We start from the raw sequence: 15,457 nt of genomic DNA, 5'->3' as shown, positions 1-15,457 counted from the left end.
TAATTTGTGTTATGAAAATGAACGAAAGTCTTACGGGTTTGGAACGACATGAGGGCGAGTAATTACATTTCTGGGTGAATTAACCCTTTAAAATGAGGTTTTAGGATTTGGTTAAATTCTAGGGATATCAGCATTTTGGTGCACCTAGCTCAGAAATCAGGATGAAAAATAATTATTTCCAATTTTTTCAGATCAAATATAAAGAATAACATAATACAAATGATAGGACAGAGATGCACTGATGTTCAATGAATCAGACGCATACCTCAACAAGAGTGTCATTGTTATTGAACAGCATTGTCAAAGTCCAATCTGAATCGCCAGTCACAGTGTCTGGTAGATAAGGCAGAGTTATGACAGGGTGGAATATTACTACCTGCTGCCAGACAAAAATGATTTTTTTTGGCTAATTTAAATTTCCTTTTTGAGAATGTCCCCAGAAGTACACTACCAATCACAAGTCTGGGGTTGGTGTGAATTTTTGTCATGTTCACCAAGGCTGCGTTTATTTGTTCAAAAATACAGTAAAAATAACAATGTAGTGAAATATTAATACAAATTAAAATAACTTTTATCTACTTTTTAATAGATTTAAAATTGTAATTTATTCCCATCATAATATGCTCATTTTCTGCTCAAGAAACATTTATTTTATCAATGTTGAAAATCGTTATGCTGCTTAATAGGTTTGTGGAAACATTTTTTTCAAAAGTATTTCAAAAGTATTCTTTTACTTTTTTTTTTTTTTTTCTTTTTTTTTTAAACAAAAATCTTTTGTAGCAATGTAAAAGTATTTACTGTTGACGAATACAAGTAATTTGTTACAAAACAAATAATTTCTTTAAAAAATAAAATCTCTCTTACTGACCCCAAACTTTTGAACAGAGACCCAGACATAGTCACACAGACGAAGCTCTCAGTGCAACAGTACTGTTACTGACTCAGCTGAATACAGTCTCAGATATAGCACCATTATCTCCTTATGACTTGTTTCATGCTGGGGCTTGGGTTTAAGCTCTTTATTTTTAGACGGTACGCGTACAATGTAAGAGTCATGTATTATAATCACCAAAAGCTTTTATGATGTTCAAGAGCAGAGTAATGTTATATGCAGATCAGGATTGCAGTTAGATAACTTCTTTGTCTGCTTGAATACCTTCATTTTGTGTATTAGGTGTGTGTCTTTGTCCAGCGTGCCTCACCTTGAACACCTATGAGGATTCTGGTTGCTTTTCACTATTAAATTTTGTTTGTGCAACAATACACTTGTATAATGTAGTTTTACGGCTCATGGATGAAAATTATCTTTAATCATTAACCTCATTTGACAAGCCTGTTGAGCTTTATTTTGTACGTGCACTTCTAATCTTGTCCTGTAGGAGGCGCTGAGGGAAAACGAGAGTCTCACTGTGTCTCTGGGGCAGATGAAGAAACAGGAGAAAGCTCTACAGGAGGAAGTGAAGCGGTTGACCGAAGAGCTTGCTGAGGCCCTCAAGCTTATTAAAGAACTGCAGGGTGAGTCGGGAAGAATCTCGTCCACACGGTGAACTGTGTTTGTGTGTGTTGGCCCCGCCCTGTTACACGCATCATATGTGTTTGCCTCCCCCTTTTGGCCAGGCTTTGACAGTGCACCTTCAAAAAATAAGTCTGTGATTAGTTAGACAAGCCAGTGAAAAAAAGTGGACCCCCAAAATTTATATCCTCGGTTGGTTTATAAGATTTTATTTTATTTTATTAGAAATCTGAATAAGATAGATGCAAACTCCTCGCCTTTTTGAGATCAAAACATATATATACTGTGTAATTAAAATTATTTTTAATGCTAATATAAAGCCTAGTGAATGTATCTATGTAAGCTATGCTGTATGTTATAAGCAAAAGGTTAAAATACAAACATTACATTCTAAACCTAAAAAGCAGAAATTAAAATGACTAAATTAAAAATTATAATAAACAAAAACCAAAGCACAAAATGTTAACTTGCAAGAGGTATGAGGAACACGCGCATTCACTCGTCTGAACATAGTAATTATATTGCATTATTGGGCTATACCACTGTAACAGATTAAATCCTGATTAAGTGGTGAAATTACACAACCAACATTAGTGCCTTTACTGTTACTGCTCTCATTAATATGATTACTTGTTACATGTACATTTTTTTTTTAAATCTAGACTTAATTTATTATAGTCAGAATTATTGCACTCCTGTTCTACTGCACTCCGTCTGTTTGATGCACATGCACGCACCACTTGTTCGTTGAATTTTAACAAGACTGATATAACCGTAAAATATAAATTATGTGCAGAGGAAAACGTGTCAAAGTCAATAAACGGCACACACCTCCTCCAAAGCATGAGAGGGGAAGACGCTGTAAATGCTTGTAAAAGCATTCTCATGTTTTGGACAGCTTGGATCATGTACCTTTCCAGCAGCTCCCTCTGTGTCCTCCACAATTTTCCATATGCCTTTTGTCCTTAGAAATAGGTTATTCACTACTGTAAAGTGACGTGACTGGCTGATGGTTTCCGAGCACAGTGCACAGATGCGATTAATCGATAATCAAATTAATTGTTGATTATTTTCATTTTCGATGATAATTGATTTTTTTTTTTTTTGATTAGTTGTATCCCTACTCTAATTTTATTATTATTATTATTATTATTATTATTATATACCAATTTTTTTCTAATTAATTGTTAATTAGTGTATTGTTGTTGTTGTTATTATTATTATTATTATTATATTTTATTATGAATATTATTGTTATTATAGGAATAAGTATAACTATTTATTAGGGTTTTATAAGCAATATTCTCTGGCTATCACCAGACCAAGCTCAATTTAAAATTGAACATTGGTCTGGGGAGTCTGTATGTATTTTCTACTGCACAAGAGGCGTGATCAACGAGCATTATTCATGCAATTGGACAGTCCTTCAACCAATCAGATCAACGATCCTGGTGACGTACTTTGCAGAGCGACGCAAAAACTCCAGACAGGTTTAGTTTGTGTTGGTTTGTAGCATTGATCAGCGGTTTGCAGAAGCAGCAATTGCATCGAGCGATTTTTGCAGGTTGTGCAAAAAAAAAAAAACATGAAAGTGAGTGTTATTTACACCCACTCGAGCGATTTGTTTGCTAAACGAAAAATCATTCAGCATCGTCGAGAGGTTAAAAGGAATTGGATTGACGGCCGTGCTTGCCGTGCTTCTCTATCGTCATCGTGTTATACCCACCAATAGCGAGCAAGGTGGATAAGCCAGTCTGTAATTGGTTCCCGCAAAAGTGTAACAGAAGCCGTAGAAATGAATGTACGGGTTTCCAGACTGAGTTGCCGGGCGAAATCAAATGGCCGGCAGATCAGGCTGGGTTTACCCAGTCTGTAAGCAATATAATATTTGAGGCAATGCTTCACTGTTATATACTTTTCTTTTTTGCTTCAATAACTGCTTAAACACCTATATTTTTCTATATTTACCTATATTTGCCTAATAATAATATTTACCATATAATTTGCTAATTTTTCCATTTTCTTCATTCCTCTCTTTCCTTTAGCTCAGCTGGCCGTTCCTCCTCCAGCTGTGGCCGCTCCTCACTTCAGCTCTGCAGGAGACTGCTTCTCTTCCTCTGTTTCCCTCCATCATGATCTGTCTCCTCCTTACAACCACTCCTCTCAGAGAAAGAGGACCCCTAAAATAGGACGAACAAGAGAAGAGGATCTAATGAAGTACCCTTCCGGCAGAGAGCCAGGAGAAGGCATCGACTCTGAGCACATCAGAAAATTTGAGTCTGAGGAATCACAGAAATTTAAAGGAAAAGGAGGTCAAACACATCCAAGTGACTCTCTAAAGCTAAGTGAAACGGATGTAGACACCTCAGTGACTGAACACGACACGGGTATTGAAGATGTGGACACAGAATCATTTACATCTGACTCAACCAGTGGTATGATGCCTAAAAGTGAATCGGACATCTCTTGCAGCCTACAGGTAGATATTTCATATGGCACAACAGGTAAGACAGAAAAACGTGGCTCGACGCCTCTAAAAGATCTGAAGAAGGAGAATGCAGAGCTTCGTGAAGAACTTAGAGATCTGAAATACGAGCTTCAGAAGCGACTCGAAGACCTCGAAACCCAGAGGAAAGCGGAAACGGAGGCCAGGACCAAATTGAAACAGCTGAGCCGCAAACACTCGACCCAGACAGAGCAGCAACGCGCCAAAGCTCTTGAGCTCAAAGACAGTGTGGCGAAACTGGAAACCCAGCTGGAACAAGAGAAGAAGGAGAGCTTGAAACTGAGAGAAACTCTTGATGTGATAGAAAGAGAAGCTGAGGTGAGGCTGGAAGAGAAGGAGAGAGACCAGGAAGAAGGAACCCAGCTGAAGAACGTCTTGGCTGAGATGAAGCAAAAGGAGACGGCCATGGAGGAAGAAATAATGCGAATGAAGAAGGACCTGCAGGACCTTCACCTCAAGCTTGCACAGGAACGGGAGGAAAGAGAGAGGGAGAGAGAAGAGGAAAGGAAGCAGATCAGAAGAGAGGAAGTAGAAGCACTAAAGATTGCACAGCTTCAAGAGGATCTGGACAGTCTTCAGATGTCTAGGAGTTTAGAAGAGAAGATATCAAAAGAAAATCTTCCTGTCACATATTTACAACTAGAACACCACCCAAATGCAGAAAAGAATGCTGCTGTTATAGAAAACAGAGACTTGGTTCCTTCTCCTGGTTCCATCTGTGATTCTGTGAACCTTCACAATGCAGAAGTCTCTAAAGAAACCAGAACAATTATGGATCTTGGAGCACAAACTAAACCAGCAGAGGACAAGACCTCAGCTGCAGAGACAGGCAGGACTCGAGCATTGAGCACAGATGCTTCAGATTTGGACAGCACTACCATTTTAGTTTTGGAGGTGGAGCGCTTGAGGGCAGCACGAGACAGAGAGTCTGAGAAGGCGAAACTAGCTCAAGGAAAGCTGGAGGACCTACAGAAGCAAGTGATCGCTCAGACTAAGCAACTTACCCAAGCTTTTGAAAGTCAGAGCAAGCACATTGAGAACCTGCTGGAAGACTTGCATGATAAAGAATGCGCCCTCCAGAAGCAGGGTGAGGAACTGCAGAAATGTCTGGAGAAAATCCATTTTCTTGAAGAAAAACGCACAAGGATGGACATCGCCCCCAATGACCTCTCTACGCCTCCTGAACTGTCTACAGAGATCTCAAGAGAACTAAGCTGCGATTCTGTCTTTAGCAACACAAGTATAAGTGACCATGAAATGTTTAGTGAGGATACGCTACCGATTTTGAAGAAGGTCTCTCAGCCTACTGCACAGCTGCCTGTTAGTCAAAACCTTGATCAAACCAACACTAGTGAGATATCTTATAAGCTACAAGTGACTGAAGCTTCCAAGCCACATGAATTACGTCTCGCTTCAGACGTATATTGCGAAAATGCTCCCAATTCTAGTGCAAATTCAGAAGCACCAGGACTTTCTGAGGTAATTGAAGAAAACGCAATGCCAAATGAACAGTTAGATGTTCTGAACTTCCAACATCACATTCCAGAACCTTCAACAGATGATATCAAGAAGCTAGAACAAGTAACAAAGGAATTACAAGATGCTCAACTTGAGTTGAATATGTTAAAGGCCCAGAATTCGGAGCTTGCTCTACAGGGAGATGTGATAAAGGAAGAGCTTTTGACTGTTAAACAAGAGAATGAAGAGTTGAAATTGAAACTGAAGCACTTGAGCGAAGACACTTCTGCGAAACAAGATGCCTTACTTTTAGTGAACACTGAAAACAAAGAGCTGTCAAGTACAAACAAAGAATCCCAAAACGGCTCCTCATTAGGTCAGGAGGAGTTGGTTGATCTTCATGAAAACTCTAAAGCAGAGGTTCAGGCTCTTCAGGAGCAGGTAAGTTTTAGTAAAATGGAAATGCATTTTTTTTTTTTTTTTTTTTTTTTTTTATAATTGCTCATTTAAACCCTTATTAGTATCAAACAGTTTATTTCTGTGTGTCCTTCAGATCCAGAAATTACAAAACCAAATCCAGCACCTCTCTGAGCAGAACAGGACACAAGCTGAAGAACTAGATCTCTGGAAGCTCTCGACCATGGAAGAAACAGTAGGCAACAACTCTCCCTCCGTCGTGCTAAAAGAGTTTGAGCTCTTCCTCCCCTGCAGTCCCAGAAAGCTGCACATGCAGTCCCAAACGACAAGGTAACGTTCCTTGACTGGCATTTGTTGAAGATAAATATGTGATAAGCGACAAGGTAATGTAAATTGTGTTTGTTCAATAATAATTTAAAGGGCAGCGTGAGGTACTCAACGTGAATTATGGGTATGTTGGTCCTGAGATGGGGAAGGTAAACACGGGTTCAGTGAATGTTTATGTAGAACCTTTAATGCAAGACCTTTCAGTTTGTGCTCTGTCTGCTGTAGAACCATGATGCACCAGTGCACTGTCGGAGATGTGATGTATCGGTCTGGATTAGATGGCACAAATGACCAGACCAACTTGGGAGAGCATGTGTCACCTGAAAGCCAAATGACACATGATGTGAGAGAATCTCAAGGACCTTCTGAGGTAAATAACAGTTCATTTAGCATGGCATTATTTACATATGGGAAACTGTACTTTAAAAGGGTAGTTTTCCAAGACATTGTTTACTTTCCCTCACGTTGTTCCAAACCTGTATGACTTCTTCTGTGGAACGCAAGGAGAAATTTAGCAGAATGCACTGTTATTTTATTGCTTTTTCTTTTTTTCTTTTTTTTTAAATGCATACAATGAAAGTGACAAAAAAAGTCACACTTTGTTTTTTATTGGAGCATTCACTTTCATTGTATGGAAAGGGGCTGCATGAACATTTTGCCTAACATCATTGTGAATATAGACTGAATAAAGATTAGGACAGGGGTCATCATTTCTACATAGCTCCAAACAGGCTTTATTTAAGCCTTTTCCTCACCTTGTGCATTGCTTCTCTCCTCCTGATTAAAAAAAAAAAGTTTGATGATGCATTATTTTAACTACAGTATTTTATTACTACTGATTGATTGATATTTTTGTTGAAACAATGTAGCAAATTAAAATTATTTAGATAAAAATATATAAATAATATATGGCTTCTGACCATTCAAATTTGACAAGTTAATGAAGTTAATGGACAGTTTTCCATCTACATTTAGCATTATTTATTAGCATATTAAGAGTATTTCATAGTAAACAATGTTCTAATTGGGCAAAATATTTAGAGATAATAATTTCTGACATGGAAAGACAACAGAAACTTTGAAATTACTAGCTAACTGTTAAATAACTGTTCTTAAATTATTTTTAGATTATATACTATATCAGATTTTTCACTACACGCTTATTGTGGCCAAAATAATTCACAATAACGATATATCGCGATATCTATAGAAATCTTGAAAAAGAAAAAAAAAATTAGAGTAACCTCTGACCCGACACATGATGCAGTGACGAACGCGGAAGCTCAGAGGATAGAGCGAAACAAAACACTGGTCATGAATTGAGCTCTAGTTTGTTGCACAGCACTATTTGTTTAAACCGCGAGAGGCATCTTAAGCTTACGATACTCCTACATCCTATGTCATACATCACATCAGGGGTCGAATTGTGCAGTATGCATACACTCGTCTGCCGAAAGCTAGTTATTTTAGTTTATAAAGTTTTAAATATGTATATTTTCCTTGCAAAAGCCAATTCCTTTGTTTCAGAAGGCCTTTATTAAAGGATTAGTCCACTTTTAAATAAACTTTTCCTGATAATTTACTCACCCCCATGTCATCCAAGATGTCCATGTCTTTCTTTCTTCAGTTGAAAAGAAATTAAGGTTTTTGATGAAAACATTCCAGGATTATTCTCCTTATAGTGGACTTCAATGGGCACCAAACAGTCACTGCAGCTTCAAATTATTCTACACGATCCCAGAGGAGAAATAAGGGTCTTATCTAGTGAAACCATTGCTCATTTTCTGAAAAAAAATGAAAATTCTATGAGTTTTAACCATAAATGCTCATCTTGAACTATCTCTCTTCTTCTCTATTCGAATTCCAGTAGTGTAGAAACTGCTAAGTGTATTACTGCCCTCCACAGGTCAAAGTTTTGAACTAATTTTTATATGCAATATGCTAGTGCAATAGTATATAACAATTAGTTCAAACATTGACCTGTGGAGGGCAGTAATACACTTAGCAGTGTCTACACTACTGGAATTCTAATAGAGGAGAAGAAGAGAGTTAGTTCAAGATGAGCATTTATGGCTAAAACTTAGATAATTTAAAAAAAAAATTTCAGAAAATGAGCGATGGTTTCACTAGATAAGACCCTTATTTCTCCTCTGGGATCGTGTTTAACAATTTGAAGCTGCAGTGAAACTAATTTTGACCTTCAACTGTTTGGTGCCAATTGAAGTCCACTATAAGGAGAATAATCCTGGAATGTTTTCATCAAAAACCTTAATTTCTTTTCGACTGAAGAAAGAAAGACATGGACATCTTGGATGACATGGGGGTGAGTAAATTATCAGGAAAAGTTTATTTAAAAGTGGACTAATCCTTTAACCCCATGGAGCTGTATGGACTTTTTATGATGGATGGATGCATTTTTTTTGGGCTTCAAAATCATGCCTCCCGTTCACTACCATTATAAAGCTTGGAAGCACCGGGATATTTTTAATGTTTTTTTTTATTATTCATCTGAAAGAAGAAAGTCCTATATACCTAGGATGGTTTGAGGGTGAGTAAATCATGGGATATTTTTCATTTTTGGGTGAACTAACCCTTTAAGGTGCAATACCGCCACCTACTGTATGTTGGGATGTCAACCAGATACTGTGGCTGGATAATTTACATGTCATATTATCATAGGCGTAATTTGCGGGTGGGACGGGTGGGACATGTCCCCACCACTTTTTGAAAGTGTCGATATTGTCCCCACCACTTTGAATCATCTCGCGGATATCTAATACAAAAGAAACACCTCTAGTTGATTATCAATTTGTGTTAATAATAGGCGATCTGGCGCTGGGATGTGTTGTTTTTGAAATCATGTTGAGTGCTCGTTGTCGCTGTTATCAGAGGCGCAACAGTGTTCTCTTGGCGCTCGTGCACACTGCACAGTGTTCACACGGACGAGTGCTTCAATCTATCGCTTAACTGATGCAGAGACTCTCTATTCGTTACGTCGAATCACAAAACAAAATACACATAAACGTGTCGCTGCTCTTGATATACAATCACTGACGAACATCTGTGGTTTTAATGAAAAAAAAACAAAAAAAAAACATACATGGTTGGATTCGAACCCAGAGTCTCTTGCATGCTAAACGAAAATACTACCTCCAGTCCATCAGGCAAATCTATTTTAAACAGCGGATCTACGTATTTATTAACTAATATACATACTCTCGAGACATATTGTATTATAGTAAATGTAAGGAAGAAACTATCATATTAGTTTTAATATCATATTAATGTAAAAATACAATTACAATACCCCACCCCCCACATACACATTCCTGTCCCACCCACATTTTAAAACAAAGTTACGCCACTGCATATTATCATATGTGTACTATTCATTCTAAATATAACATTATTGCCAATACCGGTATATTGTGACACCCCTAATTAACACGATAACGATATTTAATTTTTTAAATATCACTGTTTTCATCAAATATCAGTACATCTCGACACCCCTAGATTGAAATGTACATTGTTTGTTTGTTGTTAGTAGGTTTATAATTTAAGGAAAGCGTAAAAATGGTCTACATGGATTTAAGTTTCTCTTAAGAGGACAAGTCCTTCTATGTGCTATACCTGGATTTCTGATTGAAAAAAATACTAATAGTCTGATAAACCAGCTGCTCTTAGCTTTTAACATTTATATCCAATTAGACTCAACTGATATCACAACATTTTAGCCCACATTGTTCAGCCCTACAAACAAGCAAAGCAAACCTGGAGCTTTTTTTTTTTTTAATTGCCATCATGATTTTTTATTTTATTTTATTTTTTATAAGAAAAAGCCCTAATATAATCATGCATATTTGGAACGACATGATGGTGAGTAAATGATAATAGACTTTTCTTTTCTTTTCTTTTTTTTGTCTACAATAAAATACCTTTCAAATGATCACAGACCTATTCCTTTAATTGTTTTCAGAACCTTTTGACTGGAAATGAGGTGATGACTGATGGACATGCTCAGCATGAATGCGAGAGCAGCTCTGTTAACCACAGCGTCAAAACTCCTCCTGTCTGTGTCTCAGATATAATGACTAGTAACACTGAAGACAAGCTGTCACCTCTACTGACCAAACCAACAGATTACAGTCATTCAGAGTCTCAGCCGGTTGCCTCATTGTCTCTTGAGGATCAGATCAAAGTGGCAGATGCTATTGCAAACAGCCAGGAAGATGCCTTAATCAGTGTTTCCATCTCAACCAAATATCAGACAGAGGTAATCAACTCAAATCCAATCACAAAGTCCTACGGGACTGCAGACTCCACGAATTCTGATGTGTTATGCACTGGGCATAATGAGATTGACATTATGGAAACTGTTGCTTTGGAAAACCATGGGCTTTGTCATGAAGACAGAACAAATAAACAGAGTGAACATCATGCTACTGTAAAAAAAATACTCAAGAAAGAACCTGCTCAGGGTCAAAGAGCAGAGGTCAGCGAGGTCATTGGAGTTCCTAACAGAACAGAGGTGAAGAGTGTGTCCACTCAGACAGAGGAGAGCCGAGAGCCGGATTTGAGGGACAAACATTCCTCCATCCATGCCTGCACCCAGACAGATGGAGAACAGCTGGAGACGGAGCAAGATGAAGGCGATAAAGAGCCTGGAGACTCGCCGCCCCTCTCTCCGGCCCCGCAGACTGTTACAAACCAACTGCTCTTACCCAGCATGTTTCCCATGAGCAACCCAGCTCACCTGGCTGAACGCATCCGGCAAAACCGCAGTCGCATGTCTGCCGCTTACGACGAGACCGAATACGAACCGTACGGCCTGCCCGAGGTCGTCATGAAAGGTAAAAAGGGAAACAGAGTAGCGTGAACATTCTTTAAAATGTCTCCTTTTTTGTCTTAATTCACACCATTTTATCTCCTGAAGGATTTGCTGACATCCCCAGCGGACCTGCTTGTCCGTACGTCCTGCGCAGGGGGCTTCTGGGAACCGATGCAGTGCCCCTCCCACGCAGAGAAGCCACGCCCCAAGAGGAAGATGATGACATAGAGCCATAGTACTTGTACACACCTGATACCTCCTGTAGGTCTTTATTGTACATGCTGTGAAACGCATGTTTGTTTAATGCATTTAGAGAAGCATTTGAAGTCATTTCCACTCGTTATACTAATATAATTCACATTTCATAACAACATCATCTGTATTTGTTTTCAGGTTTCCATGCTGAAGGAATTTCACTGCCTCTTTAATTATAATGTAAGCGTCAACGGTGTCATCTGCTCACCACAACACTCGAGAGGATCTGAGTGCTGCCCTGTCATGTGATGTAGAATTTGAAGTTTTGCGCTCACTTTTTCTTGATTGTTCTCAACAGCTGAAAGGCGATGCCTTATTGTGCATATTGATGTCATATAGTTTTGTTTGAGCAGTGGAGCCTTTTACAAAGCTCTGAAATGCCAATGTAATATATTTTTGTTTGCGTAAAAGTGGTGATGGCCCCTCTTTTAGAAACTTGAATTTTGTGAATAGCCTTATTTATTGACACACTTTTTGAAGACTTGCCTTTGTGCACTACTGTGAGAAACTGTGTGTGTGTGTGTGTGTGTGTGTGGTATGACTCAGACCAACCTGAGACTGTTTCCGTTCCTTGTATGGTGATTCACTGTCAGACTGTTTCTTTCTCTCTCTGTCATCTAACAGCTTTATAACGCACAGTGGAGTATTTATATCATTGTCCGTTTGTAATGAAGCATTTGAGGAATGGATACGTTTTTGATTAGATTAATGTTTATCTGATTCACTGTCTTGTGTGTATTTGTACATTTGCTGTAATGTGTTTCTTCTATCAAATGGTTTATAGGATTTTCAGTTTGGAATATTTACATTTATTAAACGTAAATGAAATCCAATTGTCTGTTGTTTTTTTTTTTTTGGTTTTTTTTTTTCCCCTCCCCTTCTTCATTCTAGGAATCTGTGCTTAATTTGGGGTTCTTTGGGTAATTTGTATTATTACATGGCTCTTACAATGCTTCATTTTGATTGGCCAACCAAAGCATTCAAATATTTTTGAAATGACAAGAGAAATGAAACTGTATAATTTGTTATACACTATAATTTCCCACAAAGCTTGGCTTATTTTGTCTTGTATCCTCTCCCTTCTCAGATTCAAATAATTTTGATTCAATTTCATGTCTTTTTATATAATAAAATCAGCCAATGGAAGCTTGTTTCCTCCATGAAATAAAAAATAAAAAAAAGGTTAGTTTTATTTCACAATTTACTTTTTTCTTGCAATTTCGAGTTTATATCTCACAATTCTAACCTTTTTTCTCAGAATTGCAAGATAAACACAATTGCGAGTTATAAAGTCAGAATCATGTGATATAAAGTCGGAATTGCAAGTTATAGTCTGAATCGCGTGATATTTATATCTTGCAATTCTGACTTTTTCCTCGTAATTTTGAGTTTATATCTCGTCTTTTCTCTGAATTGTGAGGTATAAACTCACAATTGTGTGTTATAATGTCCAATTGTGAGGAAAAAAAAAAGATTATTATTCTTTTTCCCTCAGAATTGCAAGTTTATAACTCGCAATTCTGACTTATCTCACAAATGCTCAAATTTCTTGCAAAATAACTCATTTGGTAGAAAAAAGTCAGAATTGCAACTTTATCTTTAAATTCGGACTTTATAACAAGCAATTCTGAGAAAAAGTCAGAATTGTGAAATTAAAAAGTCGCAATTACCTTTATTTTTTTACTGTTATTTAGTAGCGGAAACAAGCTTTTCAGTAGCCAGTCAGTAGTGAGTTTTTTTTATTTTTTTTATTTGCGGATCTTTTGTGAATTTGAAACCACTTTTACCCCATACTTTTGTTACATTGCATATTATTTTACATCAGATTTTTAAGATTAATGTGCAGCAGATCTATATGCAGCCTTTTTAATCAAAGTGGATTCAGTGCTTAGTTAAGTATAAGCGACTGTTATCCAATCTAATCAGTCATTTAGAGTTAAATACAACACCAGCTCTCTGTATTTTTAAAGACTCCATTTGTGTCTTTTGGCTGAACAGGTTGTTCAAAGAGTCTAGACTGGATGTTTTTCTCAACTTCAAAACATTTCTATTCATCTATTAAAAAAAAAAAACCCTGCTTTGATCACAAATAATGTTCTCAGTTAAATTACAACCTGTTTTGCAGAATAATGTAATAGATTCAGATAACTCATGAACATGGTGTTATGCACTTGTGTTTTCAAAAGCGAAATGTTAGTCATTGTTGGAGCAGAAATCAAAGGCATATCTAGTGATGTGATATCCCATATCAGAGCTTTTAAAGGATTTAAAGGCCATTTTGGTCTTTACATCAGCTCAGTCAGGGAGTTCTGTTTATTCTCTCTTGAACTTTGGCTGGACTCAGAGGGCCCACTGTGGCCCTTACAGTGAATGTTTTGAATTCTGAGCTTTCATGTCTGATGTTGATTTACCATTGCGCTTCTGTCCACGGATGACAGACGTCTAGTCCATTCAGTGCTGGGTCATCACCACGGTCAGTGGCTGACATCATTAATTAGGTATGAGAATAGGCGTAATTTGGGGGTGGGACACTTTTTTCCAAGGTTAATATTGTCCCCACCACTTTTTGAAACCTCACGGCATGGACGTACCAACGAAAGAGACATTTCCAGTTGATAAGCAATTCGTTCGTTTGAGTTAAACGAGTCGATCTGATGCTGGAATGTGGTGTTTTTTAAATGCCGAGTGCTTGTGCACTGTGCTGTCTTCACACAGACTAACGACTCTCGTTCCGGTGGGAAAAAAGTGCTTACAAACGTCTCTGCTCTTGATATAAAATCACTGATGAGCATCTCTGGTTTTAATGAGAAAAAAATAGATAAATCAACATCTGGATTAGAACTCAGAACCTCTAGCACACATAAACATTCTACCACCAGTCCATTAGGACACACAATCATTGATGTAATTACTCTGGAGACTAACAACATTTACTTTTTTAGAAGATGCAAGGATGAAACTTTCACTTTAAACATTTCTATATGTTTTTTTAATTAAAGGGGTCATGAATTGAGAATTCAACTTTTCCTTGAGCTTTTCATATATAAGAGGTCATCATACTATAAGAAAATCCTGTAAGTTTCAGAACTGAAAACTTCCTTGTTAGTTCAATAAAAGCTTTTATTGACACCAGACCCAGCGAATGACTGATGCTGGAATGTGATTATCTATGTCACAGATAGGTGAAACGCCGCCTCCTCAGAAGAAAACACTGGCGTGTTAGTGAGATGACGAGGAGAGAAGAGCAATATAAGACAAAAATAACATTATCTTACAAAGGATCCTAATGCTAGGAATATTATTTATTTTCAACAATGTTATCACGATTTCATTGTGGATTCTTTCGTAAATCATTTCGGAGCAGGCTTTGCAAACAGACTTTTACAATATGAACTCGACAGTAATGCAACAACATGGAAGTAGCCTAACTGTGTTATTTTTAATGCCTGATCTGATTTGTAATGATTCATGTACAGTCAGATGTCCTTAGTCTATACAGTAAATCAAAACAGTGACTAAACGTTCACTTCACGTTGTTCCTCTTAGTAGGATGAAAATAACTGTGATTAAATTATATAAAGAAAGCAATCAAAGAACGCTGCCTTTATAGTCACTAAAGCTGTCAATCAAACACCGCAAGTTTATCAGTGATTTCTGGACTTGTGCCAAAACTCCAGTTTTATTCAAGAGATCTCTTAGTTGCATTGCGTTTGCACTGTTAGTTATGATGAAATCATTTGTTAGTGTGCAGAAATTAAGTTGCAATGACAAGATCACTGCTTTCATGTACTCAACAACATGTCTGTGATCAGCTACAATATTCAACACTGCAACCTTTCATGCCACAACATGATTAGTTAACCTTGAGAGCTGTAACAATAAAAATGTGCTAAAAATTTTGGAGAGAGTAATACTTAGCTATTTCAAATGGAAATATGTTAGCCAATCACAGCAGTGGGCGTTTACACTGAAGTCTCTCAGCAGACACGCCCCTTAAAACAGAGCATTCAAATAAGAGGGCTAAAATCAGGGTATAAAATGCCTTTTATTTCTAAATTATGACCATTTTTTTTATGTAAAAAGCATACTAACATTATAAAACAATGCAGTTCATGACCCCTTTAAAGGTGCCCTAGAACGTTCTTTCACA

At 37.4% G+C, this 15,457-nt stretch overlaps 1 protein-coding gene across 2 annotated transcripts in view; it reads left to right on the top strand.

Moving 5' to 3' along the window:
• The window catches only part of si:dkeyp-115e12.6 (centromere protein F), a 31,779-nt gene extending 19,679 nt beyond the window's left edge, over positions 1-12,100 (top strand). For both annotated transcript variants that reach the window (XM_067384626.1, XM_067384539.1), the window contains exons 11-17: positions 1,380-1,515; positions 3,559-5,918; positions 6,031-6,224; positions 6,447-6,591; positions 10,201-11,074; positions 11,158-11,313; positions 11,446-12,100. In XM_067384626.1, coding sequence (XP_067240727.1) covers positions 1,380-1,515; positions 3,559-5,918; positions 6,031-6,224; positions 6,447-6,591; positions 10,201-11,074; positions 11,158-11,288 — 3,840 coding nt within the window. In that variant the 3' untranslated portion in view covers positions 11,289-11,313; positions 11,446-12,100. The remainder of the gene's footprint in view (positions 1-1,379; positions 1,516-3,558; positions 5,919-6,030; positions 6,225-6,446; positions 6,592-10,200; positions 11,075-11,157; positions 11,314-11,445) is intronic.
• The last annotated feature ends 3,357 nt before the right edge of the window (positions 12,101-15,457 follow it).

Source organism: Chanodichthys erythropterus, chromosome 1 (assembly GCF_024489055.1).
Source record: "Chanodichthys erythropterus isolate Z2021 chromosome 1, ASM2448905v1, whole genome shotgun sequence".
In the NCBI taxonomy this organism is placed as follows: Eukaryota; Metazoa; Chordata; class Actinopteri; order Cypriniformes; family Xenocyprididae; genus Chanodichthys; species Chanodichthys erythropterus.
This window is presented reverse-complemented; position numbering and strand designations above follow the sequence as displayed.